Source organism: Ursus maritimus (assembly GCF_017311325.1).
Source record: "Ursus maritimus isolate PB19 chromosome X unlocalized genomic scaffold, ASM1731132v1 scaffold_X1, whole genome shotgun sequence".
Classification (NCBI taxonomy): Eukaryota; Metazoa; Chordata; class Mammalia; order Carnivora; family Ursidae; genus Ursus; species Ursus maritimus.
Window position 1 is genome coordinate 27,094,380 of NW_024423319.1, and position 20,381 is coordinate 27,114,760.

The 20,381-nt window shown below is 36.7% G+C and overlaps 1 protein-coding gene across 7 annotated transcripts in view; it reads left to right on the plus strand.

Annotated features, from left to right (window-relative positions):
- Positions 1-20,381, plus strand: part of THOC2 (THO complex 2) — a 118,494-nt gene that overhangs the window by 1,650 nt on the left and 96,463 nt on the right. For 6 of the 7 annotated variants that reach the window (XM_040628354.1, XM_040628327.1, XM_040628343.1 and 3 more), the window contains exons 2-3: positions 15,133-15,191; positions 19,784-19,875. In XM_040628354.1, the coding sequence (XP_040484288.1) occupies positions 15,133-15,191; positions 19,784-19,875 (151 nt within the window). The remainder of the gene's footprint in view (positions 1-15,132; positions 15,192-19,783; positions 19,876-20,381) is intronic. The other variant, XM_040628351.1, reaches the window with a different exon arrangement.

Sequence of the window (20,381 nt, forward strand, 5' to 3'; positions counted from 1 at the left end):
TTCTCTGGACAGCTCTTGCTCTTAGAAAGTCCGTACCACTCAGGTTAGCAATTAATTGGTCTTTGACTCTTTCTCCTGTGTACTCTCTTGTACTCTAACGAATTGAGAGACCCTTGAAGAGTGGGGACTATGCTTCATATCTATTTTGGTTCAACCCTTCCGCCCCCCGCCGTGCCCCCCTTCCCTCCCCTTCTCCCTCTCCCCCTAGCTTTTCTAGCATATGCTTAGAGTGAGGGCTTATTGGTTTATTAAGTGAGAAGTCTATTAGATAAACATTCATTTTTAACTGTTAGGAACATTTTCCAGATCCTTGTACATGCTATTTAACAAGTAGCTATTAAGTTCCTTGGGTGCAGGGAAGGCAGGATGGGAGGTTACCTAACCAAACCATCATTTTCATCTATGTTAGATTAGGATAACCTCCCCAAACTGATAAATCAGTTCATTGTTTTGTTTACCTACTTAGTTATTTGGGGCCTGTCATCTTTGTCAATTGCTCGGCTTCCTCCTTCCAGCTGTTTTTGACAGCTTTTTTGTTATTACTTTCACCTTAGAATGAGTGGTATTAGGGCTAGGAGGTGAAATTCTGCTTGACATCTTACTGGGAGTGGTTGGAGAAAAATAGTGATGTAGGAGGTTGAAATACCTCATCAGAATGAGATTTTGGATTCACTTTTATGTATATTTGCATGATCCATGCTACCCGTATTGTTCCTGAAGAGCTTTTTCAAAACTGTTGTTAGGGCTTATTTGTATGTAGTTATTCCATGGCTTGAGGAATGTAGTTTGGATTATCGTAGATCCAAGTCAGTGTAGTCATTTTTTTTTTTTTAGATTTTATTTATTCATTTCAGACAGAGTGATACAGAGAGAGCACAAGCAGGGCGAGAGGCAGAGAGAGAGGGAGAAGCAGACTCTCTGCTGAGCCTGGAGCCCGACGTGGGGCTCCATCTCAGGACCCTGAGATCGTGACCTGAGCTGAAGGCAGACGCTTAACCTTCTGAGCCACCCAGGCGCCCCAGTGTAGTCAGTTTTGTAATCGTATTCTGTTATATGAAGAGAGCGTAAGGTGTTAGTTGTATGACATGACGAAATATTTTAAATAGGCAAACACATCGCCATCCAGTACTTAGTCTTCATTTATTTGACCTCTTTCCCCTCTTTCAAAACTTTGTTGCATATAGTCTAACTTGAGAGTTCTTATATCTGGCATTTTCATTTTATTAGAATGAATGGTGTTGTAAATATTTTACCAAAAATCCTTTCCTTTGTCTGAAAACAGAGCCTCTTAAATATAAACCAGCAACTGGAAATGTTAAAAACGAAGGTAATGTGCCAACAAATTATTAGTGAATCCATTTATAGATTTGGCTTTTAGAATATGACCAATATTTAAAATAATGTCTTGGGTGGGTTTTTAGTTTTTAACGAGATAAATTAGATGAGATTTAACTTGACTGAAAATTACCTTTTTAAGAAAAATGCATGATGTATTTCATGAGGTTTTTAGTTCATTTCTTGTCTGTCACTTCCTATCAGTATATTTTTGGAGTTGTAGTCAACTTCAGCCACATAGTGTTAAAGCAACACATGATATGTATGGGGCATTTAGTAACTTTCAGAGAGGGCAGTTTCTTAATTGTGCCTCGTGAAAAGCAGCTGTGTTAAGATGGAAAGTCTAGGCTTTGAAGAATAAGCTTTGTTAGGTAATTATGGGGAAAAGAAAAAAACTGTATTTTGCTTGTCTGAATGGTCAGTCACATACCTAGCTAACCTATTGTTTCCAGAGATACCGATTATGTTTTTAATGATAAATTATAGAACTCTAAAAGTGATCTTTACCCACAGATACCAAAAGGACAAAGGAGGACGACCAAAGCATAATTATTAAGGGTCTTTTCTAGTAACACTTAGATCTGTTCTTACAAGTTTCACATCTAAATGCAAACTTAAGAATTCTGCCACGTATAAAAGATAAGGATTTAATCACTTTAATTTTGGAATTAGAGTTTTAGTTTCTTGATGACTTCATATTAGCATAGAACTTGCCATGATTATGCTAATAAACTTGCATGTACTGGTAGATCCAGTGATGAATTTTGTTTTTAGTAGAAATCATTAACACAGTGAACTCAGCATTTCTTTGTGTCACAAGCAGCCTTAATGCAGGATTTATTTTCCAAGGTCTTAATCTGAAGATGTTAGCCTCATGTCCATACTTTGTCTAATTTTGAAATATTTATATTTGTTGAATATTATCTATTTGTTCGAAGAACTTAATTATTTTAAAAAATTTACATATCAATTAGAAATTCTGGTTAAATCTCACCTTATTAATTATTAGTAGTTATAATAAGCTTTTAAAATTTAATTGCCAGATGTTTTGCTTGCCATTCTTTTTCTTCTGCTGCTACCAAATAATTTTACATCTTCCGGAACTTAATCTAAGTGCATTTGGACGTTCATTTAATGTTGTCAGACCTGAATTTTTTGGAGGGAGGTAGGAGGAGGGAGTTTATGGCAAATAATCATTCAAAGAGATTTGTCTTGGTAGTTGAGTCTTTTTTTCTTCAAAAGATATCTAAATTCAGCTGAAGCTTTATCTGAAGCCTTTTATTCATATTTTAGTTTTCATTGGCATTTATTTTCTCATTTTGAACTGTATTCACAAGTTAAGAATAAGTCTTGGTCTTTTTTCCTGGTAAGAGAAATGCATTTTTCAAAAAATGTTGTAGCAATATCAGGAGATTTTCTAGGCTATTGCTTTCTTTGTTAGAAAAATTAAATTATTCTCCGGTGTTTAAATATTAAGGTAGAGGGAGTGCTATTAATGTACTTGTGTGCAGGAACCTTTGTTCTTTTTTAAACATTTCCTGTTCCCTTTCCTCCTCATAAATGAATATTTTCATTTTCATAAATGCATGTTTCAAGATAAAACTGCATGCCCAATATTTCATTTTTGTGTTGTATTTCTGTTCTGATAATGATAGTAGAGGTAGTACTTTGCTTCACCAAATTTAGCCTTTTTTGTTGTTTTGCTTTTAAGAATTAATTGAAGCACAGATCGACATTGGTGTTTTATATGTGAAGCCAACTTTGAGATGATGACCATAATCAAGTAGCTCAGGCTTGTGCTGTTTCCTTTTTTACTGGAAAACGGGTTCAAGTAAGGTGGAAAGCTAAGTACTCAAGAACTATTTACAGAATACTTGAGTCCTTGGAAGAAATTAAGACGTTCAGTTTAAGTTTCACAGATCTTTGACAGAATGTAGATTCTCTTCTGTCTTTGGTCTCAGGGACCTGAGACAGCATCTCCAAAATAGCACCAAATTGTTTAAAAAGTGGAAAAACTGGCACCAAATTGTTTTAAAAGTGGAAAAACTGGCAAACTCAATTATTTGGAGGTTATGAGAGGAATAAAATAATCATTTAGATTGAGGCAGAATATTTGATTATTTTTTAAGCCACATTAGAACGGGCAACTGCTGAAGGTAGTTTTGTTTTTTCTTCCTTTATAACTTAGGATAGAGTACTAAAACTGTTTAACGGGTGTGGTAGGACATGCAGCATTCAGAAACAATTTTTTTTAAAGATTTTATTTATTTGACAGCATAAGCAGGGGGAGCGGCAGAAGGAGAGGGAGAGGGAGAAACAGGCTCCCCTCTGAGTGGGGCTCAGTCCCAGGACCCTGGGATCATGACCTGAGCTTCGGCACGACTGAGCCACCCAGAGTTGTTTTTTTATGGACTCTGAGAAACAAACTGTGGGCTACAGAGGGGAGGGGGGGTGGGGGAATGGGATAGGCTGGTGATGGGTAGTAAGGAGGGCACATATTGCATGGTGCACTGGGTGTTATACGCAACTAATGAATCATCGAACTTTACATCAAAAACCAGGGATGTACTGTATGGTGACTAATATAATTAAAAAAAATTAAAAAAAATAAAGGATACTTTATGATTGATCTTCTGTTAGTGAATTACTTAGGGAGAAGAGCATGGAGAAATCTGATTGGGGAAACATTCTTAGCAATTGGTTTAGTTTCCTCCTCCAACTAGGGAAGAACTGTTTTATACTAGGGAAATAAAAGTATCTTATGCAGGTGAATTGCCTTATCGTAATAAACCATCAGTGATTCCTTACACAATTTGAACAAATCTTTGAGATGCTAATTAATAGTTCATGATGACATTATCACCTACATTCTAATGAGTATGTTTGTGGCCTTGTGACTGACAAGATGGAATTATGTTTTAATTATTTCTTAAAATTATGTAACAATGGCTGTACCATTAGATTAGGTGGGATGAGGTGGGAACACTGACATTCTCTCCTCCCCACTGGAAGGATTATTGTGAAAGACATGCTGTAAGCTTATTAAAACAAATAGAAAATGAAGCTGCTGAAAATGTGAATACGTGAATATGTTCACCATGAGAAAGAATATTTGACCTTGCTTTTTAGTAGTCTGGATACAAAGGGAAAAATGAGTTACTTGATTCCATTCCATTCTTCTGTCAAAAAGCAGAGTTTCCTACTACTACTTTCTAAAGGGATTCGAACCTTTGGGGACAGTGAGAACCACAAGGAATTGTTTTAATACTTTATAGCAAATATTGAAGTGATCTTGATATACTTTCTTTCTTTTTTTTTTTTTTAAGATTTTACTTATTTATGTGTGAGAGAGAGAACGAGAGAGCCCAAGCAGGGGGAGCTGCAGAGGGAGAGGGAGAAGCAGGCTCCCTGAGCCCAACACGGGGCTTGATCTCAGACCTTGGGATCATGCCTTGAGCCAAAGGCAGACACCTAACTGACAGAGCCACCCAGGCACCCCAACTCTCTTACATATTTACTCTTAACAAAAAAGAGCTAGATGGTAGACATTTTTAGGTTACAGTTTCTGATGTCGGTCTGAAGCAGATATTTCTGTGTTGCTTGTTGGAAGGAAGATTGATTTTGTTTTATATTTCAGATAAGCTTGTGGTAGGTTTAACATTTTGAGAAATTAAAAGCTTAACCACTGTTCTCAACACATTGGAAGGCCTGTCTCATTCTTCAGGGAAGTAGTTGAAAGTACTTGGGGTCAAACTTAAATCAGTTTATTTTACCATTTATAATGTGCTCTCTGAAAAATTTTTTTTGTTTTTTTTTAATAGGAGTTGGTTAAGAAACTAATAACTAAATGAGATTTTCAAACTATGCAGATTTAATTAGTCTCGATTGGCAAGGCTTTTTTATTCTTTGACTTTGAAGATAATTTTGTGAGACCTACATGTGAATTGTTGACCAAGAAAAGTTTACTTTATTGACTTTAAACAACCTTGCTTGGCTCATCATGATGATGAAGTATTGAAATAAAAGACAGAGTGGCGAGCTGGTACAGCATAGATAATCTGCAAAGTAGATAATCTCTCTGGCTGATCGTAATGTGGCATATTTCACTTTAGGCGTGATATAGAGTGATATTCTAGAAGTCTTAAAATTATTTGTTTTATTGACTATGGAAAAAGGATTGCTAGACATAAAATTAAAAACTCGCATTCCTTGGTTTTCTTTTTTGTTAGAGCCTTGTGCAACTTGTAATAAGAATATTTCTTTTTGTAAATTGTGCAATTAAAACAATGTAGAAAATTGCGTAAAACTTAAATGTAGAGCTTAAAGAATCAGTGTAATATGCACACCCATGTAACTCTCACTCAGGTCAAGACAACCGCCTTTCTAGAGTGCACACTTTTTATCTCTCCATGGTAACCATTATCCTGACATTTATGGTTTTCTCTTCCTTGTTTTTATTTACAGTTTTACTACCCTATAAGCTTAAGTTTGTTCTTCAGTTTCCTATAAATGGAATCATAAAGGGTGTATTCTCTTGTATCTGGCTGCTTTTGCTCAACATTATGTCTCTAGGATCCATTGATATTTTTGCAAGTATTTGCCATTCTTTGATTTTCATAGTTACAAGATGCTCCATTGCATAACTCTACCACAATTTTTTTTATCTCTTATGCTGTTGATGAACAATTTTGCTGTTTTGAATTTTCAGCTATTTCCAGCAGTGCCAATAGAAACATCTTATACAAGTATCTTGGTGTACATAAGCATGTGTTTTTGTGGGATATATACTGAAGTGTAGAAAATCTCTGGGTTCTAGATTGTGACTAACTTTAGCTCTCCTATAAACTGTGAAACTATTTCAAAATACACTCCCAATAGCAGGTGTATGAGAGTTCACCTTGCTTCACATCCTCGCTAACACTTAATATTGTCAGACTTTAAGTTTTTTGTCAGTATCTATGTAATGGTGTTTTGTTGGGGCTAATATTTTCATGGGCATCTTTTTTAATTTTTATTTTTTTAAAGATTTTATTTATTTGTCAGAGAGAGAGAGAGAGTGCACGCCAAGAGTACACAAGCAGGAAGAGTGGCAGGCAGAGGGAGAAGGCAGGCTCCCCGCTGAGCAAGGAGACCGATGTGGGACTCGATCCTAACACCCTGGGATCATGACCTGGGCTGAAGGCAGACACTTAATGGACTGAGCCACCCAGGCATCCCCGTGGGCATTTTTTTATATGTTATTGGCCATTTGGATTTTTGATTTCTTGTGGAAGGCCTCTTTATATTTTTTCTCCCATTTTTCTATTGGATTGTTTACATTTCTTTCATTGATTTGTGGCAGTTCTTTATATAGTCTGTATTTGTGTCCTTTGTGGGTTGTACTGTATATGTGGCAGATATCTTTTGTTACTCTTTGGCTTGCATTTCCACTCTTAAAATGGTGATTTTTGATGAACAGAAGTTATTGTTTTAATGTCAAATTTATTGATCTTTTGCTTTATGATTAGTAGTTTTTTGTGTTTAAGCAGTGTTTTCCCCATTCCAAGGCAAATGAACTTATCCTCGTATGATCTTCTGGAAACGTATTATTTTGCTTTTCATTTTTAAGCCTTATCTAAATGGAGTTGATTTTTATGTGTGCTATGAAGTAGGGTTTGCAATGTATTGTTGTGGATGATGTATATGAAGAAAATCTGGCCTCACACAGATAAATAGTTGGCAGAAGGAGGAGAATTTTAATAGTCTTTTCAGATAATTGTAGATATTCTTCTTTGGTATCATGTCAAAATTTGTCAAGTGGTAGTTTCTTAATGGTTTATTGCAATGCCAAATCCAAAACCACATCAGTGAACTTTTTGTACTTTGTTAAATTAAAATGCATTTGTCTTTTACTTGGAAACTTTTACCCATGCATTGTTTTGCAACATCATGCATTGGTCAGTTGGAAAATACTGGTTCACTAAATGATGCAGCTCTTCCAAATATTGACACGGTACATTGTATTAAATTAAAAAAACCCCCACATTCTTTAGTATCATCACTGAACTAATCAGGAAAGTTTTTTTGTGAATTGGGATCTAGTCAAGTCCATGGTGGCAGCTATAAGTTTTTCAGTATTTGAATTTTTGTTTGAAACCTCACATTTTGTATCATTGGCAACAGATACTCTCAGTTGTTTTCCTTGAAGTGACTGGCTCAGTTGGTTCATTTTTGAGAAAACGCCTGCCAAAGACCCAAGTCTGAATAACCATTGTTTGTCAGTTGTTCTTTCAAGTAAAAATGGCGTTTTATGAAAAAGTAGCTAACTTAGCTCACAATTTAAACAGTTGCTTAAGTGATTTTCCTGGAGACAACTATAGTATTTTGGTGTATGGCAGAAATGCTTTATGTGTACCTTCCATCTTGTCACATAGAATATTAAAATACATGTTTTTTAAAAAAAGATGTGTTCTCAGGGCTCCCGATTTAATTAAATTAATATTTTTTACTACTTCATCAAGCACATTTTTTTATTATAGATAAAAACACATAACAAAATCAGCCTTAACAAATTTTTAAGTGAACAGTACCATATTGTTAGAGGTAAGCACAATGTTGTACAGTAGATCTCTGGATCTTTTCCATCTTGTGTAACTGAAGTTTTATACCCATTGAATAGCAACTCCCCATTTCTCTTTCCCTCTAGTCCCTGGTAACCATTGAAATTATACTTTTTGCTTCTATGAATTTGACTCCCTTAGATATACTTCATATAAGCAGAATTGTGCAGTATTTATGCTTCTGTGACTTATTTCACTCTGCATACTGTACTCAAGGCTCATCTGTGTTGTAGTATATGACAGGAATTCCTTCTTACAGCTGAATAATATTTGGTTGTATGTATATGCCACATTTTCTTTATACACTCATCTGTTGATGGATATTTAGGTTGTTTCTACCTGTGGGCTATTGTGAATAATATGCAGTGAACATGGGAGTGCAAATACCTCTTTGAAATCCTGATTTCAAATCTTTTGAGTAAATACCCAGAAGTGGGATTGCTGGATTGTAGTTCTATTTTTTTTTAAGATTTTATTTATTTATTTGACATAGAGACAGCCAGCGAGAGAGGGAACACAAGCAGGGGGAGTGGGAGAGGAAGAAGCAGGCTCCCAGCGGAGGGGCCTGACGTGGGGCTCGATCCCAGAACGCCGGGATCACGCCCTGAGCCGAAGGCAGACGCTTAACGACTGCGCCACCCAGGTGCCCCTGTAGTTCTATTTTTAATTTCTTGAGGAACTTCCATACTGTTTCCCATAGTTGCGGCACCATTTTACATTTCCGCCAACAATTCACAAGGGTTCTGGTTTCTTCACATCCTCCCCATCACTTGCTATTTTCTGTTTTTTTTTTAAAGAATTAATTTTTTTACAGCAGTTTTAGGTTAACTGAAAAATAGGTAGGTACAGAGATTTCCCATTTACCCCTTGCCCCCACACATGTATACCTATCTCCTTTATTTTCAACATTGTCCACCAGAGTGGTACCTTTGTTGAAATTGATGAATCTAGGTTGACACATCACAATCACCCAAAGTTCATGGTTTACCTTTGGCTTCACTCTTGGTGTTGTATATTCTGTGGGTTTGTATAAATGTGTACTGATATGTATCCTCTATTATAGTATCAGAGTATTTCCCCTGCCCTGAGTATTCTCTGTGTTGTTTGTTCATCTCTCTGGCTACCCCCAACCCCTGGCAACCACTGATCTTTTTACTCTCTTCATAGTTTTGCCTTTTCCAAAATGTCATATAATTGGAAATATACACTATATAGCCTTTTCCGATTGGTTTCTTTCACTTAGTAATATGTATTTAAGGTTCCCCCATGTCTTTTCATGGCTTGATTGCTCATTTCTGTTCAGTACTGAATAATTGCATGGTTTAGATGTACCAGCTTATCCATTCACCTACTGAAGTACATCTTGGTTGCTTCCAGGTTTTGGCAATTATGAATAAAGCTGCTGTAAACATCTATGCGTAGATTTTTGTGTGGACGTAAGTTTTCACTTCTTTAGGGTAAATACCAAGGAGTGAGATTGCTGGATCATAACGTTAGAGTGTGTTTAGTTTTATAAGAAAACACCAAACAGTTCAAATGTGCTATACCATTTTTCATTTCCACCAGTAATGATTGAGAGTTCCTGTTGTGCCACATCCTTAATAGCATTCGGTGTTGGCGGTGTTCCAGATTTTGGCTATACTAATAGGTGTGTAGTGGTATCTCGTTGTGATTTGCATTTCTGTGATGACATATAATGTAAGGCACCTTTTCATACGCTTATTTTGCCATCTGTATATCTTTGGTGAGGTGTCTGTTAAGGTCTTTTGCCCATTTTTAAGTTGTTTTTTAAATTAAATTTTAAGAGCTCTTTGTATATTTTGGATAACTCCTTTATCAGTTGTTTCTGTTTTTTTGATAGTGGCCATCCTTACAGAAGTGATATCTGTGGTTTTGATTTCTCTGATAAGTGATGTTACACATCTTTTCATGTAACTATTGGCCATTTGTATGTCTGCTTCGGAGAAATGTGTTCAAGTTCTTTACCCATTTTTTTAATTGGCTTGGTTTTTTTTTTTGCTATTGAATTATAGATGTTCCTTATATATTTTGGATGTTAATCCCTTATCAGATATATGGTATGCAAGTATTTTCTTCCATAAGTTGCCTTTTCATTCTGCTCATTGTTTCCTTTGCTGTGCATACAATTTTTAGCTTCATGTTCTACTTGTCTGTTTTTGCTTTTGTTGTCACATCCAAGAAATCATTGTCAAGACCAGCGTCATGAAGCTTTTCCCCTGTGTTTTTTTCCTAGGAATTTCACAGTTTTGGTTCTTAAATTTATGAATCCATTTTGAGTTGGTTTTTGTATGATGTAAGATAAGTGTCTAATTTCATTCTTTTGCATGTGATTATCCATAAATGCTGTTGAACCTCTTTTTTTTCAGTTCAGTTATTACAGTCTTTTTTTTTTCTTTAAGTAGGCTCCATGCCCAATATGGGGCTCAAACTCACAACTCTGAGATCAAGAGGTTCATGGTGTACTGACTGAGCCAGACAGGGGCCCCAGTTATTACATTCTTTAGCTCCAAAATTTGTTTGGTTCCTTTTAAACATTTTCTGTTCTTTCATTGAAAATCTCATTTTATTCATGCATCATTTTCCTGAGCTCATTGGGCATCTTTATGATGGTTATTTTAAATTCTTTGTCAGGTAACTCATACATCTCTAATTCTTTAGGGTCAGCTTTTGGAGACTCATTTTATTCCTTTTATTGGGCCTCTTCCCTGTTTCTTTATGTTCTTTTAAATTTTGTTGTTTGTATGATTGTATTTAAAAAACACTCCTCTCTCCCAGTCTTTGTGGATCTGCTTAGTACAGGGAGAGGCCTTTACCAATAAGCCTGGCTATAGGAATGCCTGGGTAGTGTAGTCGTTAGGCGTCTGCCTTTGGCTCAGGGCGTGATCCCGGTGTTCCGGGATCGAGTCCCACATCGGGCTCCTTGGCTGGGAGCCTGCTTCTTCCTCTCCCACTCCCCCTGCTTGTGTTCCCTTGTGTTCTCGCTGGCTATCTCTGTCAAATAAATAAATAAAAAATCTTAAAAAAAAATAAGCCTGGCTATAGATTCTGGGAGCTTCTCAAACCTTTTCTGTGGATGTGTCTTTTGGACTTATGTCTGTAGATTCCACATTAAAGGAATTTTCCAGTGTCTTTTTTTCCAGAAGCTTGTACTCTTTTGTATCTTTTGGTGTCCATCTGTTGTACTTTCTGGGTCCTATGAAGTAGCAGCATACCATCCAGCTCTTTTTTGTTCTTGGTGGTCTCTAGGCAGCTAGAGTAGGCTGGGTGCTGTCACTGCCCTAGGTCAGGCTAAACAGAAACCAGTTCTTCAGGCAGTCCCCCAAAAGCTGGAATGTTGGATACTCTTTCTCCCCTGAGGGAGACGTTGCTGAGCTGCATTGGTTTCTGTCTGCTGTACTATGGATTCTCTGAACCTGTAGCTTGCCACCCAGCTTTTTTCTGTTGTCAGCAGGCCTCAGGCACCTAGGGTATGCACGGTCCTGTCTGTGCTCCAAGATGTTCAGGTAAGAAACTAGTTACTCAGGCAGCCCCTACCTCAAGTCAGAATGTTAGATGTAAAGTCCAGTCTTCTCTTTCCATCCTCAGGGGGAATTTGGGAGCTGAGAGTTTTTTTTTTTTCCAGTCGTGTGGTGCTGTGCCAGGAATAGGGACTGTGGTGAAAGGGTGACATGAATTTTCCTGCTGGCTTTGATGCAGTTGGTTTAGTGCTCACCTGGGGTACAGGAGCCTCTAAACTGCTTTTTGAATTTCTCATGAAGGGAATTGGCATGTGTATTGTTGTTGAGTTGGTGTTTCTTTGGGAAGAAGGAAAACCTGGGGCTTCCTGTTCTGCCATCTTGCTGATGCCACTTCCATCAAGTACCTTCTTAAGTGAAACTGGCTTTTGTTTTGTGAATGGTCATGAAAAATAGTTTGGCGACATCTTACATAGGACTGGCTTTATTCTGTCCTTTGGTTTCTTCTTCTTTTTTTTTTTTATTTAAGAGAGAGAGAACATGTGCATGTGGGTTGGGGGAGAGGCAAAGGGGGAGAGTCACAAGCAGACTGTCCACGGACCAGAGAGTCCAATGTGAGGCTTGATCTCAGGACCCATGAGATCATGACCTGAGCTGAAATCAAGAGTCCGATGCTCAGCCAGCTGAACCACCCAGGTGTCCCTCTTTCCTTTGATTTCTTTTTTTTTTTTAAGATTTAAAAATAAAATTTGACAGAGACACAGCAAGAGAGGGAACACAACCAGGGGGAGTGGGAGAGGGAGAAGCAGGCTTCCCACCTAGCAGGGAGCCCGATGCGGGGGCTCGATCCCAGAGCCCTGGGATTATGACCTGAGCCGAAGGCAGACGCTTAACGACTGAGCCACCCAGGCGCCCCTCCTTTGATTTCTTGATCACGAAGAATCAGTGAAGCAGTTTGGTGCAAGTGCCTTGATACGTGCTAAGGTGCCAGCAGTCTTTCCTTTTTTTTTTTTTTTTTTTTTTTTAGATTTTATTTATTTATTTAACACAGAGACAGCCAGCGAGAGAGGGAACACAAGCAGGGGGAGTGGGAGAGGAAGAAGCAGGCTCATAGCGGAGGAGCCTGATGCGGGGCTCGATCCCATAACGCTGGGATCACGCCCTGAGCCGAAGGCAGACGCTTAACCGCTGTGCCACCCAGGCGCCCCTCCTTTTATTTTGAACTGTTAGTGCAGGGGCACCTGGGTGGCACAGTTGGTTAAGTGTCAGACTCTTGATTTTGGCTCAGGTCATGATCTCTCAGGGTTGTGAGATTGAGCCCTGTTTTGGGCTTCAAGCTGTGTGTGGAACCTGCTGAGGATTCTCTCTCTCCTTCTGCCCCTTCCCCCTCTAAGAAAAAAAAAGAAATGAACGGTTAGTATAAATGTTAATATTGCAAAACAGGGAAATTAAGTCTTAGTATTATTATGAATATGGTTTTGACCTTGCAGAACTCTAAAGTGTCTTGGGGATCAGAGGTTTGTGAACCACACTATCAGAACTGCTACTTTACCAAATTATAACGGTTCCTTTCTATTCCTATTTTTAAGTCTTTTTTTAAAAAATGGTGAATGGATGTTGAATTTTGTCAAATGTCTTTTATGCATCTGTTGAACTCGTGTGATTTTTAAGAGTCAGTTTAATGTGGTGAATTAATTTGAACCAACTTCGTGTATTTGGCATAAACCCATTAGTCCTGATGTATTTCAATATTATTTTTCCATTTATCTATGTATTTAATACTGCACATGTTTAAATACCACAAGACACTATTATTATCAGTTAATATTCATGTAGAATCACCCATCTACTTGCCACTTTTTCCTCATTTCTTGCTGCAGCTGTAAAGTTCTCTCTGGAATAATTTTTATTCTGTGTAAAAAAGTCCTTAAGTGTTTATTTTAGTGTGTGAATCAGTTATTGTTTGTCTGAACTTTAGTCCTTATTTTGCCTTTTCTTGGAACTTGGAACTATGTTTTTTGGGTATAGAATTTTAGGTGAGCAGATGCTTTGTTTTAGCACTTTGGATGTATCTTTCTTTTTTTTTTTTTTTTTAAAGATTTTATTTATTTAACAAAGATAGAGACAGCCATCGAGAGAGGGAACACAAGCAGGGGGAGTGGGAGAGGAAGAAGCAGGCTCCCAGCGGAAGAGCCTGACGTGGGGCTCGATCCCACAACGCCGGGATCACGCCCTGAGCCGAAGGCAGACGCTTAACCGCTGCGTCACCCAGGCGCCCCTGGATGTATCTTTCATCTGTCTATCTCTTGCATTCAGTGTTCTTGTCGAGAAGTCCCGAAGATGTTGTCTTTTTTTTCCTCAGGTGGTTAACTGATTTTGTCTTTGGTTTTCTGTAGTTTTATTATGATGTGTCTAGTTGTGGATTTCACTTCAGTTCTAGAAAATTGAATTCTTGGCTATTATATCTTCAAAAATTGTTTTTGCCCTGTTCTCTCTCCTTTCTGGAATTCCAGTTGAGCATACCTCTTTTCACTGTATTGTGTGTATCTATCCTTCTTTGCGATATTTAAATTAATCTAATGAAGAGGTGTTTAAAATACAAGTTTTTTTTTCAATTTTCAGTTTTTTTGTTTTTAAACTTTATTATTAGAAACAATCTCAAACAGATGAGAAAGTAGAATACTAATGAAATCCTTAATCAGCTTTGGTAGTTCTCAGCTGCTGGCCAATCTTGTTTCACCTATAACCCCAACCCATTTTCCCATTCTCATTTTATCTGTGAATATTTTGGTATTATCTTTTAAAGATATATTTTTATAAAATTTATAAAATCATTTTTTTAAAGATTTATTTGAGAGAGAGAGCATGAGAGAGTGCGAGGTAGAGGGGAGGGGCAGAGGGAGAGGGAGGGAGAAACTCAAGCAGACACGTGGGGCCTGATCTCACGACCCTCAGATCAGACCTGAGCTGAAACCAAGAGTCAGATGCCTTAACTGTCTGTGCCACCCAGGCACCCCCAAAGTTTATAAGATCTTTATAAAATACTCCAGTTGACGCAGAAATATTAATTTTAAAAATACTTGTTTAAAACAGGATCCAAACACTGTGATTGATAGATCTCTCAAGCCTCTTTTACCCTGAGGATTCTCCAGCATCTTTAATTTTTCCTTGCAGTGTATTTGTTGAAGACACTGGGTCATTGTCTGTACAGAGTTTCACATAGTTCGAATTGAGGTTCATGGCCTTTTTTTTTTTTTTCTTAAAGACAACGTCATAGGTGGGTGGTGTATTTTTTCATCAGAATTAGGACACACATAATGTTTGGTTGTCTCTTGTGATGTAAACAGCTATTGATAGATGCTTGGATCCTTTAGTTTATTAGGGATCTTTAAATGGTGATGTTCTTCTGTCATTCCTTCTTTATTAGCTGAGATACTTCAGTACAGAGACATTTCTTACCAATTATTGGTTCATATGAGAAAGGCAGAATAAGTGCTTGATTTTTATTCTTTTCCAGTTTTCAAAAATAATGAATTGATTTACTAGCATCCTCCAGTTCTGACCAGTTAGGGTTTTTAGGTTTGTTTTATTTTTATTATAAACTAATGGATTTAAACACATCTGATACATTTCCAAATATTTTTAGTTGATGTAATTTGCTCTATAAGGGTCATCTATATTAGGATTGGAAATGAATGCAGATTATTTCTATTTTATTCTAGTTTGCATTTATGCCGGATCCTCAGTGAAAATAAAAGCCATGATAGTTCAACTTACAGAGGTAAGACTTTTAAAAGTGTCATAGCTATTATTTTCGTCGTGGTCAAAATTAATAGATGTTTTGTTTTCCGTTAAATTGTTATGAATGAAAAACAAAAGATATGAGATAGTTCACATTATATAAAGCCTTTATATGAGTATATTACAGTTAGGATTAAAACTGTAGTTACAGTGAGACTATATATTTCTGTATATAGATGTTTGATCTGCATAATAGTCATATATTGCTTGGCTTTTATCGTTGTGACATGGTATATTTGGCCAAATAGCAGTTGATAGCTGTATTAAAAATTACACAGGCTAGCTATCAGTCATAAACAGAAGAGAAAATCTAGCATGGAAAAACTATTCTGATCTTGTTTGCACTAGGAAATTTCCAGAAACTAAGGTGGTGTTTTTACTAAAGCTGGTTATGTTTAGGTAGTATCTGGGGATCTTATTAAAGGCAGTTGTCATGGAAAACATTAAAAGCAAAGGAGTTGTTTACTACATATCACAAGTATGATTTATTAAGTAAGATGTAATTAAACAGGATGTAAATTTTAATTTTAAAGGCTTTTACTATTTAGCATTTATTAATTTAAAATTAGGCATTTGGATTTAGAAAAGGAGGGGCAAAAATAAAAGCAATTATGTCTAGTAAGTTTAAAGCATTTTCATATGTAGCTTTCAGTGAGGGTAGAACCCATAACAGCTTTTTCAATCAGGAAAAAATAATTTATAACCAGTAATCTGTTTTAAATAAAAAATGATTAAATAAAATTCATTATAGTTATTTAAATCATGCCTTTATGAATAGAAGATTAAAAACAATGTTTTTCTATAGATAAGTTTACTTTTGTTTTATCAAAAATTAAATCTTAGAGTGTATACTTTTTAAAGAACATTCAATTTTTTTTTTAAGATTTTATTTATTTATTCGACAGAGAGAGACAGTGAGAGAGGGAACACAAGCAGGGGGAGTGGGAGAGGGAGAAGCAGGCTTCCTGCTGAGCAGGGAGCCGAATGTGGGGCTGGATCCCAGGACCCTGGAATCATGACCCAAGCTGAAGGCAGACGCTTAATGACTAAGCCACCCAGGCACCCCAGAACATTTGAATTTTTGAGTGGAAAGCATTTTTTAACAAATGAGCCTTTTTTTTCTTTTGTCATTTGGGTAAGACCTGTTTTAAGACTTAACATTCCTAGCCTGTACCCTCACTTATTTTCCAATTTATTCTGCTTGTAAAGTTGTATGATCTTTCATAAAGATTTCTGAGGTTGCTATAATGCCTTTTCTTTTGAATAAGTCAGTTGACTGCCAGAGTTGTTAAGAAAGTAAAGAAAGACTCCTTCGTAAAAGCACTTGGATACTTAACTTTTTTCTTCCCTATGTTTAAAACAAGTTTATAACTTCTCAGTTAACTTTGATCTCGTTTGTGATTGAAATCTTGTGTGGGTAAAATAAGAGAAAGAATTTTCAGAAAACTGTAAATAGCGTAACACAGGATAATTACTCTTCGGTTTAAAATGGGACAGTATGGATCTTTAATAACTACCAGATTATTGTTAATTTGCATGGTTGTTCTGATTCACATATGAAGCCAAAAATAGTTACGAGCGTGGCCTCATTGACTGAATTGCCAGTGCTCTTTCATCTGCCCTTGCCTGCTTCCTTAATGCATACATTCTTTGGCTGGTATCTGCCAGCAGTCGAGCTTTGGTCTAAGGGCTCCAATTGGTAGTCCATGCAGAAAACTAACTGAATGTCATTTCTTCAAATTTCCTTTGTTCTGTCTCAGGGGGATTGAGTTTGGGTAGTGTTCCCTGAGCCCTTTGCCTTTCTGCCCCTCCCTTCCCTGTTTCTTTTGCTCACACTACTTCTCCTTTTTATAAGACCCTTCCCCCCAGGAAAATGATACTGTAATGATGGCTGATAAACATGAGTAGTCCTGACATAACCAAGAACTAGTGTCTTTAGTGGTCAGATCCCACAAAGAATGTCTAAGAATCTCTAGAAGTCCCTTTTACTTGTGGCTGTCCTTAAAACTACTTTTTCTGAGGGGCGCCTGGCTGGCTTAGTTGGAAGAGCATGTGACTCTTGATGTCCAGGTCGTGAGTTTGAGCCCCCACGTTGGGTGTAGAGAATACTAAAAATAAGCAAAAGGAAAAACCCTACTTTTTCTGGAATGTTAGCATTAAGATAAAATCTTTTATTTTCATGTATAATTATAAGGTTTGTTAAGTTTTCCTCCACATTGTAAATGTAATGTTTTTCAACTTTAGTATAGATTTTACAGGATTTTGTGGGGTTAGCCTTGGTAGTCTTAAAGTACCACTTCTAAAATACAATAGATGTTCCTAACCATTTAAATGGGCATTTAAAAACGTGTGAAATGGGGACTGCCTTTGCTATTTTGTGGATGACATTGTGATTGTTTTCATGTCATTTAGTGTCAGCAAAATGACCTGGGCTATTTGTTGTCTATTGTAATCTTCTCTGATTAAGACGAGAATTTCCTCAGCTCCTATGAGTCCATATTCTTCTGGAAATTTAGTTTATGTTGTTCAGCTGTTTTGTCCTTCCAAGAGTGATAGCTTTTTTTTTTAACTTAGTTATCTGGATAACTTTAATTTTATTTATTTATTTTAGAGGTTGCACACACTTGAGAGCAGGGAGGGGCAGAGAGAGAGGGAGAGAAGCAGACTCCCCACTGAGTGTGGAGCCTGATGCGGGGCTCAGTTGCATGAGCCTGAGATCATGACCTGAGCTGAAATCGAGTTGGACACTTAACTGACTGAGCCACCCAGGCATTCCTAGTTTTTAATTTTTTTGAAAGATTTTATTTTTAAGTCATCTCTACACCTAACGTGGGCTCGAACTCACAACCGTGAGATCAAGAGTCCCGTGCTGCACTTACTGAGCCAGCCACGTGTCCCTGGATAACTTTAAAAATGATTATTATTTATTGTAAAAGCATTTTATTAATGGAAATTGAAAGCATGAAATTGACCTCATATTTCTACCATACTAACAAATAGAAATTTTTTCCTATTCATTTTAGCTTTTATATAGTTTATTATAAGCATAGTGAAAGCATATTTATGAAAAAGGTATAGAATATGTTTAATAATGAATTCTTCATAAGGAATTGGTATACTCTGGCTGTATTTCTTTTTTTTAATATTTTTATTTTGAAGATTTTTATTTGAGAGAGAGAGAGTGAGTGAGAGAGAGAGAACACAAGTGGGGGGAGGGAGAGGGAGAAGCAGGCTCCCCACTGAGCAGGGAGCCCGATGTGGGGCTCGATCCCAGGACCCCGGGATCATGACCTGAGCTGAAGGCAGATGCTTAACTGACTGAGCCACCCAGGTGCTCTCTGGCTATATTTCTGTAGCAAATAATTTAATGAACAAATTTATTTCATTGTAAAATAATTGTAAAGGTTGTTGAAAGGGATATTGATAAAAGTTTTGATTTCTATGCTGTTCCTTTTTTATGACAAGTAGTCAAACTAAGGGAGAAGATTTTTAAATATTTGATGTTTTACTTCCTATTTTGCCCTGAAAGATTTTTGATTCCCTTCAGAAGGATAAATTGACTTTATTTTACAGCTGTTTTTAGAGATACTTGTTTTTTTACTTTTTTTTATAATTGAAGTACAGGTGATGCATAATAAATTAGTTTCAGGTGTACAACGTAGTAATTCAACAACTCTATAACTATGCTCTCACCACAAGCATAGCTACCATCTGTCACCATACAGTTGTTTTTCTACTTTTAATGAGAGGAAGGAGGAAAAGTTTTCAGTGTATAGGACTAAAGAAAAATATGGCCAGAAGGAGGTATTCACGCAGCCTTTAGCTGCACCCCCCCCCTCTCAAATTCCTTCTCCAGGGAAGGAAGCTATGGTTATAGTGAATGAGACAATTTGTGGTTGACAGTTCTCATAAAACTGCCATGTTATGTATGTATGTATGTAATTATTTTAGTTTGAATTCTGATGAAAATAGAGGAGAAAGGGTTTAGATTTGGGGAGAAATTTCTCTGAGAGTAGGATATGGATAAAACTTGATTTTATATTGACTGGTATTCTTTGTCTCTTTTCAATGTAGCCCTGAGATTGCATTGACTATAACCTGAATATATTTAGAAAAATCTGTGAAATTTGCTGGTGAGAGAAATGGTTAAATTAGTTTATATCCACCTGCTGGAATTCCATGCACTGAAAATAATTTTGGAGACTTTGATAGCATGAGAAAATACTTTAAAAAGTGTTTGTGGGGGAATCGGAATACCAAATGATGTGCACTGTGAATGCAAATATGTAAAATATGTAGATACACAGACAAAGATTGGAAGGAAATGTTTAAGCAGTAGTTATGTTATAGTAGTGGAGTCAAGGTTAACTATTTTCTACTTTTAGTGTTGTGTTTTTGTGAAAGTAAAAGGGAAAAAATCTGCTAGAGAAAAGCATTAGAAGTATATTTTTCTTATTATTTTTGATACTTATAATTCTGAGAAGTAGGAAATACAGGGGTCTTCCCTCAGAAGGGTCTACCTTTTATGTTCAAGAGGTTGTGTTCTTACACTCTTTCTTTTATGTTCAACAGATTTCCAGCAGGCTCTTTATGAGTTATCATACCATGTCATTAAAGGAAATCTAAAGCATGAACAGGCATCTAATGTTCTTAATGACATTAGCGTAAGTATACACACACACACACACACACACACACGCTTTTTAATTTAATAATTATTACATATTTCTTTTTTTTTTAGTTCCATACTATTTTCTTTTTTTTTTAAGATTTTATTTATTTATTTGACAGAGATAGAGACAGCCAGTGAAAGAGGGAATACAAGTAGGGGGAGTGGGAGAGGAAGAAGCAGGCTCATAGTGGAGGAGCCTGATGTGGGGCTCGATCCCAGAATGCTGGGATCACGCCCTGAGCCGAAGGCAGACACTTAACCGCTGTGCCACCCAGGCGCCCCAATTATTACATATTTCTTTTTGCCTTTGATACAAAGATCCCTAAAGTATATAACTTGCATTTCATTTTGTTCAAAATTACAGTAGTGAATGTTTTAAGGCAATATTGGTAAGCTGTTGTTGCTAGGCTGAAATAAAGATATTTTAATCTTTTTGTCTGGTTGTGAGTAAAGCAGAAAATGTTAGGTAAGCTGAGAGGGCAAAAAAAAAAAAAAGCC